This window comes from Sander vitreus, chromosome 9 (genome assembly GCF_031162955.1).
Source record: "Sander vitreus isolate 19-12246 chromosome 9, sanVit1, whole genome shotgun sequence".
Taxonomy (NCBI): Eukaryota; Metazoa; Chordata; class Actinopteri; order Perciformes; family Percidae; genus Sander; species Sander vitreus.
In genome coordinates this window covers 18,054,556-18,075,441 of record NC_135863.1, presented here as the reverse complement: position 1 = coordinate 18,075,441, position 20,886 = coordinate 18,054,556, and the positions used below count along the sequence as shown (strand labels likewise).

The following is a 20,886-nucleotide window of genomic DNA, read 5'->3' as shown; positions in this document are numbered from 1 at the left end:
ATGATATTAAAAATAGTCATTGCGTTGTACAGTTACCCAAAAAGTTGTGTACTTGCTTATATTTACAATTGAAAACATTTTTAATCAAATGGACCTGTATCATATATAAACATTTTGCTGCACAGTAATCATAGTATTTCTAAATATACATGCATAAACAAACATTAAAATATTTTCTTGTGACGACTGGCACCAATGTTTGTAAGGGTTCTCGTAAATTAAACTCATCACATCATGAAAACATGGCTTGCAATATTGTTTTTGTAAGTTTAAAATCTAACAGGAAAAAACACAAATGTGTGTGTAAGATTTTAAGATTAAGGTGTGTGTGTGCATCCATGCCTTTAAATTTAAAGTGATTGTTTTAACCGTGAATAGTTTTTGTATTGTAACCTGTAACCTGTTGTGGTCACCTTGTGGATAGATCAGGAAGTTAAAGGTCAAAGGTCATTTGGTGGTCCCAGGTGGTTTTGTGCGTCTGCAGAATTCTCTGGACTCGGCTGTGGATCTGCTCGCAGTAGGATGGACTGGTCTGGAGCCTGAAGAACAAAAAAACACCAATAAAAGCCCATAAATTATACTACTCGGCTACTGCGTCATACCCCTAAAACTTGTCTTTCAGGTTAGCAATGAAAAGTTGTAGAAAGTGGCACTTCGCGAGTCTGAGTCTTTGACAACCCCTATAGTATGTCACAAACAAATCTCAAAAAAGTCATAGTATAGTGTGTCATAAAAATTTCATAGTATAGCATGTTGAAATAAATGTAAAAACATCATTGTATAGTATATCAAAAATGTCATAGTATAGTATGTCAAAAATATCAAAAAAGCATAGTGCTATATAGTATGTCGAAAAAAAGGCTAGAAAAAGTCATAGTATAGTATTCCATAAAAATGTCTTAAAAAAATAGTATAGCATGTCATAAAATTTCATAAAGTCATGGTATAGTATGTTGAAATAAATGTAAAAAAATGTCATTGTATAGTATATCAAAAATGTCATAGTATAGTATGTCAAAACAATATCAAAAAAGTTATAGTATATATAGTATATATGCCATAAAAATCGTAGTATAGTTTGTCACAAAATATCAAAATACATAGTGTCATAAAAAAAAGTCATAGTATAGTATGTCAACAAATTAAAAAAAACGCCGTAGTATAGAATATAAAAAAATATCAAAAAAATCATATATCATAAATTTCTCAAAAAAGTCATAGTATAGTTAGTATGCCATAAACATTTTTAAAAAGTCATAGTATGTCGAAAAAATATCAAAAAATTGTCACAAAATTGTATAAAAAAGTCATGGTATAGTATGTCGAAAAAAAGTCAGAGTATAGTATATCAAAAAAGTGATAGTATAGTATGTCATAAAAAATCTAAAAATGTCATAATATATATGCCATATAAATCGTAGTATAGTTTGTCACAAAATATCAAAATACATAGAATTTCATAAAAAAAAGTCACAGTATAGTAGGGTGAAAAAATATAAAACAAAAATCATATTATAGTATGATATAAAAATGTCAAAAAAGTCATAGTATACTATGTCGAAAAAAAATTTTCAAAAAAGGGCACAGTATAGTGTGTCAAAAAAATGTCAAAAAATCATATTATAGTATGTAATAAATTTGTCAAAAAAAGTCATAGTATGAAATAAAAATGTCCCAAAAAGTCATAGGATGAGTATGTCGAAAAATATAAAAAAAATCATATAGTATATCATAAATCTGTCAAAAAAAGTCATAATATAGTATGCCATAAACATTTTTTTAAAAAGTCATAGTATTGTATGTCATAAAAATTTTCATTAAAAAGTCATAGTATAAGTATGTTAAAAATATCAAAAAAAGTAATAGTATGTCGAAAAAAATATAAAAAGTCAGTATGTCAAAAAAATATAAAAAAGTCATAGTATACTATGTCGAAAAAATTAAAAAAGTCATAGTATAGTAGCATGTCATAAATTTGTCAAAAAAGTCATAGTATAGTATGTCCAAAACATCAAAAAAGCATAGTACTGTATAGCACGTTGAAAAAAAAGGGTAGAAAAAGTCATAGTATAGTATGTTCAAATAAATGTAAAAAAACGTCATAGTAGGATATTCCGAAAAAATGTCGTATAGTAAGTCACAAAATATCCAAAAAGTCATAGTATAGTATGTCGAAAATCTTTAAAAAAAGTCATAGTATGTCGAAAACAGTTAAAAAAAAAGTCATAGTATAGTATGTCGAAAAAATATCAAAAAAGTAATAGTATATCAAAAATATCAAAAAGATAAATTGTTTTAATCACGATTAATCGCTGAATTTCTATAGTTAATCGCGATTAATCGCATGTTTTAATCACATGATTAAAATTCTATTATTTTGCATTTCAGAACAGTTTTTAAGTACATATTAACAATGGAAAGCCATTCTTACCAGTGTATCTTGATTGGGAATCAAATGAATGCAGAGAAAGTGACTTTATGAACTTGATTTTAAGATTTGTATTTGTTTATGATTTATTTATTTACTGTAAACAAAAGAAAAATGTGTGAATCTAGTCACCCATTTCAATCTAGAGTCAATATAGTATGCAGTAACTCCTAAATAATCTTGATTACTCACTGACGTCCAGTCAAAAAAGTCATAGTATAATATGCCATAAAAATCTCAAAAAGTATATTATATATATATATATATATATATACACACACACACACATACACATATACACACACAGTATGGTATGTCGAAAAATATCTAAAAAAAATCATATGATAGTATGTCATAAATTTGTCAAAACAGTCATACTATATAAAAAAAATTCATATAATATACCATAAACATCTTAAAAAAAGTAGTGTTGTAGGTCATAAAATTTCATAAAACGTCATATGTAGAAAAAATATCTAAAAAGTCATAGTATAGTAGTATGTCATAAATTTGTCAAAAAAGTCATAGTATAGTATGTCAAAAATACCAAAAAAGCATAGTACTGTATAGCATGTTGAAAAAAATGGTAGAAAAAGTCATAGTATAGTATGTTGAAATAAATGTAAAAGAACGTCATAGTATATTCCGAAAAAATGTCTAAAGAAATAGTATAGTATGTCACAAAATATAAAAAAAAGTCATAGTATGTCATAAAATTTCATAAAAAAGTCATTGTATAGCATGTCGAAAATATTTCAAAAAAGTCATAGTATGTCGAAAAAATATCAAAAAAGTCATAGTATAGTAGTATGACATAAATTTGAAAATATCAACAACAACAAAAAAAAATCATAGTATAGTAAGCCATAAATTTGTCAAAAAGTCATAGTATAGTATGTCAAAAATATCAAAAAAGTCATAGTATAGTATGTCGAAAAAATATCAAGTCATACAGGTGCTGGTCATATAATTAGAATATCATGAAAAAGTTGATTTATTTCAGTAATTCCATTCAAAAAGTGAAACTTGTATAATGTATACATTCATTCCACACAGACTGATATATTTCAAGTGTTTATTTCTTTAAATTTGGTGATTAGAACTGACAACTAATGAAAACCACAAATTCAGTATCTCTGAAAATTAGAATATTGTGAAAAGGTTCAATATTGAAGACACCTGGTGCCAAACTCTAATCAGCTAATTAACTCAAAACACCTGCAAAGGCCTTTAAATGGTCTCTCAGTCTAGTTCTGTAGGCTACACAATCATGGGGAAGACTGCTGACTTGACAGCTGTCCAAAAGACGACCATTGACACCTTGCACAAGGAGGGCAAGACACAAAAGGTCATTGCTAAAGAGGCTGGCTGTTCACAGAGCTCTGTGTCCAAGCACATTAATAGAGAGGTGAAGGGAAGGAAAAGATGTGGTAGAAAAAAAAGTGTACAAGCAATAGGGATAACCGCACCCTGGAGAGGATTGTGAAACAAAACCCATTCAAAAATGAGGGGGAGATTCACAAAGAGTGGACTGCAGCTGGAGTTAGTGCTTCAAGAACCACCACGCACAGACGTATGCAAGACATGGGTTTCAGCTGTCGCATTCCTTGTGTCAAGCCACTCTTGAACAAGACACAGCGTCAGAAGCGTCTTGCCTGGGCTAAAGACAAAAAGGACTGGACTGCTGCCGAGTGGTCCAAAGTTATGTTCTCTGATGAAAGTACATTTTGCATTTCCTTTGGAAATCAAGGTCCCAGAGTCTGGAGGAAGAGAGGACAGGCACAGAATCCATGTTGCTTGAAGTCCAGTGTAAAGTTTCCAGAGTCAGTGATGGTTTGGGGTGCCATGTCATCTGCTGGTGTTGGTCCACTGTGTTTTCTGAGGTCCAGGGTCAACGCAGCCATCTACCAGGAAGTTTTAGAGCACTTCATGCTTCCTGCTGCTGACCAAATTTATGGAGATGAAGATTACATTTTCCAACAGGACTTGGCACCTGCACACAGTGCCAAAGCTACCAGTACCTGGTTTAAGGACCATGGTATCCCTGTTCTTAATTGGCCAGCAAACTCGCCTGACCACAAACCTAAAGAAAATCTATGGGGTATTGTGAAGAGGATGATGCGATGCACCAGACCCAACAATGCAGAAGAACGGAAGGCCACTATCAGAGCAACCTGGGCTCCCATAACATCTGAGCAGTGCCACAGACAGACTGACTCCATGCCACGCCACATTGCTGCAGTAATTCAGACAAAAGGAGCCCCAACTAAGTATTGAGTGCTGTACATGCTCATACTTTTCAGTTGGCCAACATTTCTAAAAATCCTATTTTTGTATTGGTCTTAAATAATATTCTAATTTTCAGAGATACTGAATTTGGGGTTTTCATTAGTTGTCAGTTCTAATCATCAAAAGTTAAAGAAATAAACACTTGAAATATATCAGTCTGTGTGGAATGAATGTATACATTATACAAGTTTCACTTTTTGAATGAAATTACTGAAATAAATCAACTTTTTCATGATATTCTAATTATATGACCAGCACCTGTAGAATAGTATGTCATAAATTTGTCAAAAAAAGCATAGTACTGTATAGTAGGTCAAAAAAAGGCTAGAAAAAGTATAGTATTCCATAAAAGTCATGTACGTAAAAATGTAAAAAAAGTCATTGTATAGTATTTCATAAAAATACCAAAGTCATAGTACAGTATGTTGAAAAAATATCAAAGTCATAGTATAGTATGTCAAACAACAAAAAAAGTCATGGTATAGTATGTCATAAAATTTAAAAAAAGTAATAATATAGTATGCCATATATGTCAAAAATATTAAAAAAAAAAAATTATAGTATGTCATAAAATTTCATAAAGTCATAGTACAGTGTGTCAAAAAAATATCAAAAAAGGCATAGTATAGTATGCTGAAATAAATGTAAAAAAAAAGTAATCGTATAGTATGTTGATAACAACTAGTAACGTTAGAAAAACACCACCTAGCTAGACCGGAAACAAAACAACAGGCACGCTGCACACACTTGTTTGGGCTTGCGAGCCGGCCAAAGAGTAGTACATACCTGCAAACTAGTCGCCTTTTTGGTGAAAATCGCCGTTTTGAATGAGAAAATGTCATCCACGTGAATCGTGTAGATCCGAAGAGTTTTTATTTGGGGGGGGGGGGTTCCGAGACCCGGTGCTAATACGGTTTAACGACCGTTATCTACCGGACCGAATAGCAACGCGGATTTCGGTGCCACTGAAATGCCTGCGCTTCTCTCTGATGCTCCGGAAACGGACGTTGGAGGGAACTGAAACTTCGCCGCACTGGACGCTAGCAGGTAACGTTAGCCTACCGTTAGCTAGCAGCTGGAGTAAACACTGATGCTGACAGCTAAACCGTGTAAAGTGTGACTGTATTTCACTGGAGAGGCTTCTAACACCAGACTGTAGCTGCCGTGTCTGAAAAACAGACTCATAGTATGATATGTCAAAAAAGTCATAGTATGGTATGTCGAAAAATATTAAAAAAATAAAATAAAATCATATTATAGTATGTCATAAATTTGTCAAAAGTCATAGTATATCAAAAAAAGTCATAGTATAGTATGCTATAAATATATAAAAAAAAGTATAGTATTGGATGTCATAAAACGTCATAGTATAGTATGTCAAAAATATAAAAAAAAGCATAGTACTGTATAGTAGGTTGAAAAAAGGCTAGCCTTTTTTCGACCTACTATACAGTACTTTTTTTTTGGATAGTATAGTAAACTTAGCACAAAAAGTAAGGACATTTGTGTTTGGTAGATTATTTCTCTGTGGTAACAATGCCTTTTGGCAATAAATCTTATACTGTTGGAAAGCCTGTTTTTATATTTATTTATTATATATATATATATATATATATATACACACACACACACACACATACATATACACACATATATATACACGTATATATATACACATATATCATAAAAAAGTTGATTTATTTCAGTAATTCCATTCAAAAAGTGAAATGTGTATATTATATTCATTCATCACACACAGTGATATCTTTCAAATGTTCATTTCTTTTAATTGTGATGATTATAACTGACAACTAATGAAAATCCCAAATTCAGTATCTCCGAAAATTAGAATATTACTTAAGACCAATACAAAAAAGGATTTTTAGAAATGTTGGCCAACTGAAAAGTATGAACATGAAAAGTATGAGCATGTACAGCACTCAATACTTTGCTTGAAAAATGACGATCAACGATTAACTGATTATCATTGATTTAAATCATATAACTTCCAAAAATGCCGGTCTTTTTTAAAGAGGTTCTAACAGATATTCCTTTTGTCCACAAGTGTGTGCTATAACACAACACAAGATGTGAGAGTTGGGAGTTGATGCACAGATGAAACTACCAGTATACTGTGTGTACTGTGTTCAACAACACACTTTTAAAATACTTTGAAATAAATGACCATGTACTGCCATGTAAACTTACATTTTTCCTCAGTATATAACCTTTTGTCCAAAAACACAAAACAAAAATTTCACAATTGACAGAACGGTGCATTTTAACTGGAGGCATAAATGTGCTTCATCAATACAATATAAATGTGTCTGCAAGTTGGCCACAGGCAGTTATGAAAACATGCACTGACAGACAGAAGGAAGTGAACAGTAATAGATTTCAGTATTGCCTCTCATCCCCATCTATTTGTTGGGAGTGGAGGGGTGATGACTGACTGGCTGGTGTCTTGGCCTGGCTTGCAGTGTGGGAATGGAAGCATCATCTGTAATCAGATAAACTCGCTACGTGCCTGAAAAAGTCATCAAGGACAAATCATCCAGAGACATGAATAGACCGAGACTTCGGGGCTTAGGGAGCAAACGTTGCCACTGGCATCTGTCATTTTCTTTATAGATCAAAGATTTGTGGCAAGACGTGCCCCTCTCCTTGTCGGTGGGAATCTACAAAGGCCTGCTCTAATCTCCCACCCTGCAACTCCTGTCGCGTTTTCAATTGAGAGAAAGTATCATTCATTTCCTACAATTTACTTTGCAGTTTAAGATTGTTTATTGATTTTAATGTTTACTTATGGACTGAGCAGAAGGGAAGGGGAAGGAGAGCAGAAACAAAGCACCAAACAGAACCTCAGTCGCGTCAGTGTGTTCAACTTGCAGCTGCCGTGATCGATGACAAGGTCTCTCTGAATGTATTAATGCGTGCATCGGGTCAAATGCATCAGACTCAAACTGAAACACGAATCAATACAATTTTCCTCTTTTGTTTACTCTTCTCTCTGCCTCCTCTCTTAGTAATAAACAAACATGACAAGACATCAGCTTCTGTAATTTAAGAGGTGGAGGGGAAATCATCCTGCCTGTCGAGTGTGATCAAAATTAAAGATTGGATGTGTATGAGCTTGCGCACATACAAGCACACGGCAGCGGCTGTGTATGACTAACATCTCGTGGGATTGCCATATATTTGTCATATACTGTGATTGGAAACTCATACAGGTGCCTCTTTTGCTTTTAAAATCTTTTGAGCAAACACCAATGCTTTACACAGATGGATCAGGATAAATTCAGGGTAAACACCACAAAAAAAGAGGATTATGTTTTATCCTGCTTTGGTGTGAGTGTGAACAAAATCAGCTGGTTTGTGGCCAGAACAGTATTGCTAACCTGTTTGAGAACCTAGTCAATAAAGTAAATGTTAGGTTTTCCCAAGAAAACATTAAGAAGATCACATTTTATGGTTGTTACATTAACAATCATGTTGCTGACCTGCTTTTTGGTCGTTGTGTATTTTTTGTATAAAGTGGTTATGATTTAACATATCTATTAATTTTCTAAACATTTAAAATATTCAGGTATTTTCAAGGTCTGGTAAGGGAAAGGGTTGCATTATCTAGAGAGTTTACCTTTCTCTGAGGGAATGGCTGAGATTCAGAGGACTTCTGGCATTTGACATGGCCAGGGTGGACTGAGCTAAAGCAGCACCTCTCACGGGGCTTCTGATCTGGGCATCAAGTCTGGACTGTGTCTCTGGAGACGACTGGACCCTCACAGAACCTGACTTCACCTGGAAGAGGTCACAGGGCTGGGCTGGTATAGCTTTATAGCAACATGAACACTTCATATTACAAATATTTTATTACTTTGACAACTTATAATTTTTTTTTTTTCTTCACAATATTGAGGAAATTTCCACTAAAAGTGGGCCGATAAGACGATTAGTTTGAATGAAAATAGTACATTAGAATCACAATACTTTTTCTAAGAACAAAATGTCTAAAACAGTTGTGTGAATAGATCATATGGTTAGCCTGGCTTGGACTTCGTGTACTTACAATATCATTGTGTCATTTGCTGGTTTGAAATCTTATGATTAGACTTACTGTGGCTGGTCTTGGTCTGTAACTCCCCAGGAAAGAAGAATCTACAATGACAAAGACAACAAAATTTTCACAAGACAACACAACCAATCTTGATATATTAGACCAATTGCAAACAGTTATTCCTGCAGCAAGTATAGCATGGCCTTAGGTGTGTAACAGTACATGTATTTGTTTTTGCATATGAGCATGAAGGCCTACCTGTGTGATCAGCTGTGAAGCTGACTGAGTGTCGATGCATGCTATTATTCTGTGGCGAGGAGGAAGGAGCTCCAATCACAGAGACACTACTGCAACGAGGGACCTTAGATAAAACACAACAGAAAAACAATCTGCTGTCAAACAATATCATAAACTTAACGTTGTAGTTTGAATTCTGTCCACGTTGTAAAACACATGCACAGCAAGGTTGTTTTGGCATTATTTTCTTCAATTTGAAGCAGTATATAAAAGGAAAAGCTGCCAAAAAACACTGTTACGCCATTGGTTTGTCATCTCAACCCCAAATAATTTTACACAAAAGATCACAATAAGGCAAAGAAAAACAAAAGACAAGATTTCTACAGAATAACCACCTTTCTCAAAGAACATACTGTAGTTTGGGAATGTTCTTCCCACTACACAAACGAACTGAGTAGAGGCTCTGATAATGCATTCACCATGGGGCAGAGCTACTTCATTAGCCATCTATTTGTTAATTGCAGCTTGACTCTCAATTACTAGGGTTAATTGTCGACAGAAGATTCCCCCAGGAAAACCAGAGAGGGAAAAACACAGTCCCCTCTTTAATAAAACGCCTGTTGTATTCTAGTAAATTCCATTCATGTGTGTGACAAAAACAACTCTCTACCTAATAATTTCTTTTAATAACAGCATGTTAGTGGATTTCGATATTCATACCTCAGGATTAGATTTGATGTAAATGAAGGAGCAGGAATACAGAGGGGAGCAGAGGGAGGAAGGATGTGTTGTTCTTGTCCATCAACTGTATATTCCCCACAGCTGTGTGATCAGAAAATCACTCCCTTTTATATGCAAATATCTCATAGCAGTGATACGGCCATAATTAAAGTGTTAACAAATAACTGTATAGCAGCCTAAATCCAGGACGTGCTATTAAAGCACACTCAAGGCCCTCAATAAGGATAATAGGCCATATTACATGTGCACACAAACAGTGAAACATTTTCATGACGTCAAAATCCATTAACGGCTCAGGTAAAAAGATTAACACTGCTCTCTTATTATGCCCTCCACTTAATCTGCCCACTAGATTATGTTACATTTTGGGAAGCTCCCACTGAGGTTTGAACTACATCAATTCAGGATCCCATTAATTTTAACCCCTGTCCACTGAACATGTGTATTATTAGCATTAAACAAACCATCCCATCACTTTTTTTGTCAATTGCCTTCAGTTTGGAGGAATATATCTAATGTTACCAACCAAGAAGGGCGGCTGGCTCTCAGTCTCCTTCCTGAAGTGGTGAGGCCCCAGCTGGAGATGGCTAAGCCTCTGCGTGGCGTCCTCTGAAAGCTGGCACATCTTGCGATGGGTGTAAGGGGACAAGGCTCGTGTCTGTGATGAAACTGTGGGCTGCTGGTAGCCAGAGTCTACAGAAACTCTAGGAGAAGCGTGTTTTCTCTCCTTATTTTTATTCTGGGGACTTCGGCCAGATGGGGATGAAGAAGGGGAGCGTCTGGATGTTGAGGTCGGTGCAGAGTTCGTAATTCTAGCCTCAACATCTAGCCTTTCTGTCCTACGTTTCCAAGAGACACAGTTCGCATCATCTATTTTGGAAAAATGCCTGCTGGATGGCGAATACTTTTTTGCAGAACTCTGTCTGGATGGGGTTAAAGATGACTTCACTGGAGAAAGACAGCAAGTCTGGGGGTGCAGGGACAGAATATATGAGAGAGAGAGAGAGATTTATACATTGTTCAAACATGTCAAACTAGCCTCACAGGTCTCCAATTTGAGGTGACACATAACATTCGTCTCAGCATTTGAACTTTCTATGCAGAACCACAATGTTGTTCCTCCACAAGCGGTAGCCATTTTAGCCATTAAGGCAGCTGCTCTCACTCTCAACACAGACTCGTTCTCCCTGGACAAAACCATTGAACCATTAGCTAAATCATTTAGATTAAGTGTTACAACAACAGCTCCTGCAGTTGGCACTACCATGGAGACAACCTCTGCAGAATTACTTCAATAACTCTAATGGCCACTAACATCATTCTCCGATGCAATATCCCATATCCTGCGGGTAATGCCAACCGGGGATAAATAAGTTAAGATAAAATGTTAATTGCATTTGATGGCCATCTCCAGTCTAATATGATAAAGAGACATTACCTGGCTGTAAAACAAAGATAATCTAAATGCTAATTATGGAAATCACACAACATTAAAACCATTTTTAAGAGAAACAAAATTATGAATAAATCCTCATCGAGGTTGCCATTTGAGATTGGTCTAATTTAATAAAATTAGGCAAACTCTCTCACTCCCACATCTACCACCATCTCTGACTTCTTTCAGCTCTTCTGTTTGCTCTTTGCTGGACGGCCACCGAAAGTCAGTCAGTTTTCCTGTACTCAACTGATGATTAGCTGCTATTTCCACTACTGGAAAGCAGTGCTTTGAGCTAAATGCTAACTTTAGCATGCTAACCACATCCATGACACTAACATGCTCACCATGACAATGCTAGCAATTTTGAAGATAGTGCTAGATGAAAAGCCAGAGTGATTACAACTAATCCTGAGGGGGGACGTGAATGGCTGTACCAAATTTCATGGAAATCAATCTAATAGTTGTTTACATTTCACACAGAAAACACAAATGTCAACCTCATGTTGCGCTTATGGAAAAGTCAGAGGATCATCAAAGTTGTTAAGATACATCGTCTGGGCACAATTAATGTCTGTACAAAATATTGTACCGATCCATCTACGTTGACAACATTTCACTAGAAAAGTGAGAAAAGTCATTAGGATTAATCCTCTGGGAACCCTGGATGGCTGTACAGAATTTCATGGCAATCCATCTGACAATTGTAGAGATACAGGCTGACACACAGACAGACTGACCAAAATTGCCACCCCTAGCTGCTACCATGGCTAAAAGCGACTTCTGGATTAAACATTTTCTCTAAATGAGAATTATAACAATTAACAGAAGATCTACAAAGAAAGAGTAAGACATTGCTGAAAACTGAGTGTATATTTATCACTACAGTTTCAGAGGTTTTGTGGAAGATGCATCACTCTAAATCTCTATTAAAACAGGACAAGGTTTGTCAGCTGGGTGGGCAGGCAGTCTGGGAAATGCCTATGCTGAGGAGCCATTAGGAGAGAGAAAATGGAGAAATTCTACTGTCTGACAGCCACAGCGGTGCTCTGATCCAGACATCCCCCTGAGGGGCCGGGAGAACACTGACAATCTGCTTTGCTTTCAATGACATCCCATTTAAACAAATAGCTTATCTTAGGTTACTGCACCACGGAAATGCATGGTAGTGTTTTTGGCACAACATGCCAACCGCTGTGTGATGGATCATATGTTATAAACAGGACTGTTTGTGTAAGGTTATCATTCTTACTGTTTTTTTTTTTAAGTAACACTCTTTTTGAGTCTAGATTAGGAGCATTATTCAACTCTACTAGCATCCATCTGCTGAGATTACCTCTGCACACAAATGTATGCAGAGTCACACAAGACCACGAAGGCATAGATTCAATTTAAGTAGGGCTGCAACTAAGGATTATTTTCATTCATCAAGAGGAAGATTACAGGAATGTCTGTAGTAATATCCTACATTTGTGAATTTGGGTACATTTTATGAACCAAAAATATAAGGTTGTTACAACAAAACAATATTCACTCTGAGTGGTTTCTGTGACATGAGAAATACTTTCAAAGTACTGATGTTATAAAATAAAAACAATACACAGAGCTAGGCTATCTACAGTAAAGGACCGTAGCCCTATCAAGTGGAAAAGTCATGCCACGCCACTGACCCACCTATGTGGAATAAATGCAACATCTCTTCGCAGTGTCATCTGCCGTATCATGTTGTAAATTCAAATGAATTTTGATTGGCTGTCAGTGTTTCTATTTTTTATCAAATTGGTTTGAAAGTGACAATATCATTTACCACTGACGTTGTCGTTATAGTTGTGGTGTAAACTCCACCATCCACGAGTTACAAAGATTTTTAAACTTAATATTTATAATTATTGTTATAGTGATTGTTCTTGGGGTGGATGGCCCTTATCAGTCCAAGAAGAAATGCAGTAAATCCTCACAACTGAGAAGCTAGAATCAGAAAATGTAAGGCTTGTAAAATTAAAAACATGTCAAAATATATATATTTTTTTATTGATTGACTAATTATACAAAAAAAACTCTATACCGAATACTGTAAAAGTGGATGAGAACATGTCATTAAACAAAGTTTGAGAGTGCCCATACCAGGAAAAGAAGAAATAGAAGAAAGAGAAAAGAAAGAGTAAAATGTTATGTTATGCAGGAGAGTACAGTTACCCTTTAAAATCCACAAGGACACTGTGGAAGAGAATACAGGTGATCCTCATCTTGAATAGTTCATGTGACAAACTGACTGGTTCTGTGACAAACATTGTGTAAACTCCCAGCTAGTCGGAGATGTCAGAAAAGCCTTGCTATCGGCATCACAGATCAGCCTCCCCGTAATTACAATCACAAGGAGAGAACAGATACCCTTGAAATACTGTCAGTATGGCTAGATAGATGCAGTAGCCATGGCAACAATAGGAGGTGGGTATGTATGGTGGAAACAGACAAATCTGATGGCGAGCGATACCACTCATTAGAGCCCTCCAGATATGAATCTTCACTGCTCTAGCTTTGGTAAACATTGTACACAGCAATGCTGAGTATGAAGCTGTGTGCTGTGGTCATTTTGAACTGTAACGCAGGCTGATAAACACACTGCTTACTTGATTTAGAGGCACTTTGATGGATTTTAACTGTTTACATTTTGACTAAGCAGGTCAGAAAGGCCATGAACAAACACCAACATGTTTTTATAAAAGACATTTGTCTTCTAAAATGTTTTACAAATCAACAACATACAAAAGACAGATAAACCAACAGCAGACAAAAAGGTACATATTTGAAATACTGGCCACGGTGTATTTGTGTGTCTCTGTGGGTATGTACAGCTCTATGAGATGTAATAAAAGGACACTTACAGGTGAGACAGACAAGCTGTCTCTCCCATCACTCTCTTCTATGACTGATGCCGTGGCAAACTCCACTTTGGGAGAGATTCCCTAGAGAGAGGGGTACAATAGGAACAAACACAACACCTTTAACAAGATGGAGACAAACGGACAGATAACAGCACTGCTTGGAACACCAATTTGCAATCACAAATCTTCAATCTATGCCTGGCTTGAGAAAAACAAATTGCAGAAAGGAGAAAGGCTCCAGTGCTGTTTAAATAATATGGCATTTGGATAGAGACATCTAAATTGCTATGTCGGCCGCAAACACAAAACACATAAAACCAACAGTGAGGGGAATGGTGTTTAAAGACATTTAAATATATGCCAGTTAGTGTCTCGGAGGACAAGGGAAGGATAGAAAAGCAACCCACAGCCACAGAAAGATGAAGGAATGAAAAGAGGAGTAGGTAAGAAAATATTAGCTTCTCTGCATTGGCTTTCTGTAAAATCAAGGACTGAATTTAAAATCCTTCTCCTGACCTACAAAGCTCTCAATGGTCAGGCACCATCATATCTTAAAGAGCTCATAGTACCTTATTGTCCCACTAGAGCACTCTGCTACCAGAATGCAGAGTTACTTGTGGTTCCTAGAGTCTCTAAAAGTAGAATGGGAGCCAGAGCCTTCAGCTATCAGGCTCCTCTCCTATGGAACCAGCTCCCAGTCCGGGTTCGGGAGGCAGACATTGTCACCACATTTAAGAGTATACTTAAAACTCTCCTCTTTGATAAAGCTTATAGTTAGGGAGTAAGGAGTTATAGATACAACCCTTATAGAGCTGGCCCAGGTTTGCCTTGGACCAGCTCTTAGTTATGCTGTTATAGTTTTAAACTGCGGGGGAACTTCCTTCCTTTGACACACTGAGCTCCTCTCTCTTTCCATCTGTGTACATCCATGTCCCAGAAATGCTTGTTACTAACTTAGCTCTGGGGAGCTTATTCCCCAGGGTCCTCATGTTTTTTCAGCCTGCAGTTTTCTTTGGATTAGGGTGGCACCTAAATCATGGTTGCAGCTTTCCCCGTGGTCCTACACCGTGCCCTGCTATGCCCTACTACACCCTGCTACGCCATGAACTACTACAACTGCTATTTCTAGTCATAGTTCCATTATCTTTATTGTGACAAAATTGCCACTGTTCATCACACCCCGAACCGGCACCGCCTACCAAGAGCCTGGGCCTGTCCGAGGTTTCTCCCTAAAAGGAAGTTTTCCTCACCACTCAAGGGTTCTTCCTAAAAGGGAGTTTTTTCTTGCCACTGTCTTGGGGGAATTACTGGAATTGTTGGGTCTTTGTAAATTATACAGTGTGGTCGAGACCTACTTTATTTGTAAAGTGTCTTGAGATAACTCTTGTTATAATTTGATACTATATATAAAATTAAATTGAATGGAATAGATAAGGAGAAAAAAGGATGATGTAAGAAGAGGAGGGAAAAACTAAAATGACAGGATGGAAAGTAATTGACTGTGTAGCATAGACAGTGTACCTTTCTGTCATGCGCACAGACAGAGATTAGGAGGAGATTTCGCTCAAAGTGACACATGTAATATTGGTGCCAATCAAGCCGGATCACATGGGGAGCACAATATGGGGTCGCTGTGACATGTGAACAACTTTTAAACGTATCGACTGACATTACAACATTAAATACAACTAATTCAGCAAGCATGAAATACATGTGATACACCAGGGCCCATATTTATCAAACTGCTTTAAAGTAATTTTTTGGTTTTAAGTGAAAGATAAAAGTAAATATCCTTCACTATTACTCTTGAAAAACAAAACCTATTTAATGACTATCTTATGACTTGAAAATGCTCTGAAATGTAGGAGAGCTCTAGAGGTCTCTTAAGTTGTTTAAGAGTAGATCTTAGATGGCTGCAGTACAAAAACAGAGGCAAGCACACCTCTGTTAGCTGAAGCAGTAATAACAGTAGGTATAGGAGTAGTTTTAGTCTAATATTTGCATTTGATTTGAACATTTGATAGGATGTTACAACACATAAAAAAATAAAATCTGGCATTAATTTTGTTTGCAAACACTTTCCATGCATCTTTATTGTCTGCACTTGTCAATGCGGTACTGAATTCTCCTTACTATAAGATTTCTTTATATATATATATATATATATAGATAGTAGTTCATTTTACGGTAATTACTAAAGGAGATCTAAAGGATTTCACACAAACCAAATTTTACTTAATTTTTTTTTTTTAATGATATACATTTTTGCTGAATAACATACCACTGAGTAAACTTTATATTATTTATAGAATGTACAATATGAAAGATATAGGGTTAAATCCAAATCTCTAATTTGCTATTCCTTTTCTGAGCATACATGTGATCAGTGACGTGATCACTTGACAGCTGCTCTGAAAAGTTACTTTGACACTTCACTGTAAGCTGGAGTAAGTCCCTTGATAAATAGGTCTTATTGCTCACACTCAGCGAATGACTTTTTTACTCCTATTTTGACTCTTAGAAGTTTGATGAATATGGGCGCAGGTGTTGGAAGGAGGATTAAGAAATAAATAAAAGGAATAGATGGAAAGCAGCCTACAGGAAAGGAGGAGGATCTCTGCATCAGTATTTCTCTCTCTGCCGCTCCTTCTCTGGAGCTCAGTCTGGGACCAGGGTACAGAAAATCTCTGCTGCTCTCCTCCATCGTCGCCAGGACCTCACCCTCTAAAAATCATACACAGATAGACAGTAAACAGGACCACACACATACACACAATCCAAATTAGAAATCCTGTTTTTGCAGAGTAATGACTAGATACAGTGGGGACTTATAATGCCCATATGGCATCATCACAAAAGCATACCTGGAGGCACCAACTGAATCAGCTCAAAAGATGTTATGTCAGCTAAAAGGAAGGAAAGCACAAATAGACTGTGAGCTAATGATCAGTATCACACCTAATAGCCTATAAGCTTGCATAGCAGAGAATTCAGGGCTAGGAGATGTGGAAGCAAATCCCAGATGGCCATTTACCTTCCAGGAGGTCAGCTACATCAGCAGGGTCAACAATGCTGGGAAAAGTCTGGTAAAACAGAGTACAGACGAAGCAAATCAATACTCATAACAAGATGAGGCAGACAGCCCAGTATCTAACCCTGCCATTCTCCCAAAAGAAAATATGGCCTCTTTTATCAGGAGTTGGGGCAGTAATGTTAAATTGGAGGACTGCGAGTTTGAATCCTTAGACTTGTTAAAGAATTAGCCAGTAAAAGCCTGCAGTGTATGCAAGAAGAGAAGTCATAAACACATGGATTCAAATAGAAACAAATTAAGAGACAACAGCTGCTAGGATGTAGATTTCTTGACCCTTACTCGTTTGTAAATAAAAGTACAATGGGTATGTACAAAGAATTTCTAATAAGGGAAGAAGTTCCACTCTCTCGTTACTTCCGGCTTCTGAACTGGTTGCAGTTCCACCAGAGTTCCATATAGGGGGCGCTCACAGGCCAGTGCAGAATGAATGGGACTCTATGGAGCTATATCCCTCAAAATCCAAAATCTTTTCTCAGGATATCATTTTTTGTCTAGTAATTTGAATGTTGCATTCGAAAGGGGAGGCTAAGAAAATACACACTGCTGGGTGTTAGATTTTTTGAAAGTGGCTTTTTTGTTCTAAAAAGCCTTTTAAAATGTCAATGACATCATACACATATACGGCCAGAGATACTGCTTTACGGCAAGCTCTGAGTCGCTGCCGTTGTTCTCTCGAAGCATCGACAACACAGCTGACAGGTTAGCCTCTCCCTGTCAATACACGTGCTAGAGAGAGGTTTGCTAATGTTTTAAAGACCACGCCGAAATATTCACTCTGACATTCTGGTTCTGCTTTGGATGCCGTCAAGGGGGATATCCGATCGTAATCAGTCCTTCACTGACCAATCAGCATTCATTAGCAGAATGCTAGCGTGTTATGGGCAACGACGACTCAACCTGTAAGAAATCGAAAGGACACAAGGACTCGTTCATTCAACTTTTGACCTATAATCCATGTTGAACTTGCAAAAACTACAATCAAAATCTGAGATTTCTCAACGACAATCAGGCGAAAGAGACAAATTTAGCCGTCTAGCTCCATAGAGTCCCATTCATTTAGCACTGGACCGCGATCACCCCCAGTGGAACTCTGGTGGAACTGCAACCAAATTCGGTACAATGGGGCTGAATAGGGAGTGGAACGGCTTTCCATAGACGGGCTTTGGTAGGTATTAGTAGGAGCCAACACAAAGTCTGAGATGTGACCTGAAGACATGTGATATGCATCCCTTATTGGTATTGGAGAAATATGCACTAGTGCTCCATCCATCTCTCTCCTAAATCTGATAAAAAATATCTATAGACATGTAATTCTACATCTTGTGCTTAAGTAACAGAGGGAACATAGTTATAATTCTCACCTTGACAAATACCATTTTGTGGTGGAAGAGTAAAGGGAATGCAGGTGGCAAACAGGGAGTCTTCCTGTACTGGCCCATGATACACACACTGAGGTAGATATCGTTGTTTCTAGTCAGGAGCACTCCTGGACATGTGACCTGCAACAGTGACAGGTCAGGCATTCAGTTGTTATTGTATGTATCCTTTATTGGTATATGTATTTGTCTTATGACAAAAAAGAGAATCTTCTTGCACACAAAAGATACATTTAAAAACACTTTCAGTAATAACTTCCAATCCAATTCCATCCAAAATGATGCATCATGTATCTTAGCATACATGATGGTGACAGCATCAGTGTGCTACAGCAACCCTTTAAAGTTTAAAATTGTATTTAAAGTAGTAGAGTATCAATATCAGTAGGGCATTTGTACTGCTAACATTACCACTTATCTTTTTTGTAACCTGCACAACTAATTAAGTTGAATTACTTTTTAATATACTAAGTGGAAATGAGATCTGAAAAAAATAAAAATAAAAATCAGCTTCCAACCAGTCTATGCTTCCGAAGGATCCACAGGTGCTGCACATTAAAGGAAATATAACGATTTAGGATCAATTTAAGATTATATTTATTTCAATTTAAAAAATGCACCATTTAAAAGGCCCTGAACACCCACACAGGTGTTTTGAGTTAATCTGGCTGATTCGACCTCTTCCCAGGACTGTGTGGTTGTGTATAGACCATTTTTAGTCTATGGTATAGACTGATTGATTTACATCTTCCCGAGTCTCCTGTTAGCTTTGTTGCACCAGTTAGGGCAGGACAAATGAAAGCTTTATTATTCGTATGGACCTTTTTCACAGCAGACATTTTGACTTGTCATAGTAGGAAAAGCACAGCTGAAATTGATAACCTTGGCTCAATTCCATCAAGTGTCCCAGTAAGCTATCAGTGAGTCAGCATGCACAATACCAGGGCCTCTCCTAAGTGGAATGCAGCCATCATTAATGGTTTTGAATACACCTGTGCTTTTCCTACTATGACATGTCAACATGTCTGCCGTAGGTAAAAAAGATTTGTGACCTAGCTAATAAATTCCAATCTAAAGGTCCGACCTAGCTAGCTAGCTACATCAACTTGAGCAGAGGTCTTATTAGCCACAATAACTGAAATCACCTGTGTGGGTGTTCAGAGGCTTTAAATGTTTATTTTGTCCTCATGCCAGCCATATAAAGGCCAGCAAAACATTTTATTTTTTGGGTAACGTTAAATGTTTAATTATTTAGCTAGTAGCTAGCCAAGCTTTTATTCTACGTTACATCATCACTAACGGTCTGTATGTATAGTACAGATTAAAATGGATCAAAATGGTTTTAAAAAATCGCTACTCAGTCAAAGCATGCTCTAGAATATTCATAATGTTTAGGAGGATTTAGGAAAAGCCATTTCTGGTGAACTATGTAGTTAAGTTAGTTATTTATACAATATTCAAACACATTTAACGTTACATGTTAAATTACAGCCGTTGGTTAACGTTAGCTAGCTAGCTAGATGGGGAACGGGAAGAGGATGTAACGTTAAGCTCGCTAACGTTAGCTAGTTTACGTTAACTAACGTTACAGGAGCAGCGTTAGAAGGCACTTACTGTCTGAATGTCCAAATATACGGTACATTTCAGAGACTTGTGATGCACCTTAGAAGAGGAAAGCTTCTTCTTCATTGAAGCCATTCATCCAACTTTTCAAAGTTCGTTGTCATAGCTGCCAAACAGCAACAGTCACACAGGGCGGATGTACAGTCATGTGACCAAGAAGTGACAAATCAAAAGCTTTTTCTGCACGCACGCACGCGCGCGCGCACACACACACACACACACACACACACACACACACACACACACACACACACTTTGATCTCATCCTGTATTAAAGTGCCCTGAAATCTGCAGTTAAAGTTATACAAGAATGATGTGGCATTATAGAATGATGTTACATTATATTATACAAAAGTTTTGTAAAGAATTTCAATATTATTTCCGCGGCTTAGGAAAGTTCAATCAATATTTGGGAACATGAGCATCAACATGTCATCAAGTATAAAGTCTGGATCTCTGCTGTTTGTACCATATGTTGTAGTAGTAGATAGTGTCCGTCTCTCTGAGTTTTGGGAATCTGTGTTTGACTTGCTGTCTAAGGTCACTTCTGACTCTATAGAGCCTTCTCCACTCGCAGCTTTGTTTGGTGTCTTGCCAGCCATGCCACCTCTGCCCAAATACTTTTCAGATTTTGTGACTTTTTGGACTCTCGCTGGACTTCCTAGGCTCTGACATACGGTGGCCGACAGGGGCAAACGCCCTGCAACTTAAGAAAACACACGCA

At 36.9% G+C, this 20,886-nt stretch overlaps 1 protein-coding gene across 1 annotated transcript; it reads right to left on the bottom strand.

Moving 5' to 3' along the window:
• Positions 1–322: 322 nt before the first annotated feature.
• On the bottom strand, positions 323–20,299 carry spata6 (spermatogenesis associated 6). The gene is given in 12 exon segments (XM_078259019.1): positions 323–460; positions 463–539; positions 8,355–8,515; positions 8,832–8,872; positions 9,030–9,132; positions 10,276–10,716; positions 14,070–14,150; positions 16,669–16,793; positions 16,934–16,975; positions 17,104–17,152; positions 18,525–18,662; positions 20,154–20,299. Coding segments are annotated over 12 exon segments (1,362 nt in total). The 5' UTR covers positions 20,238–20,299; the 3' UTR covers positions 323–440.
• Between the last annotated feature and the right edge of the window lie 587 nt (positions 20,300–20,886).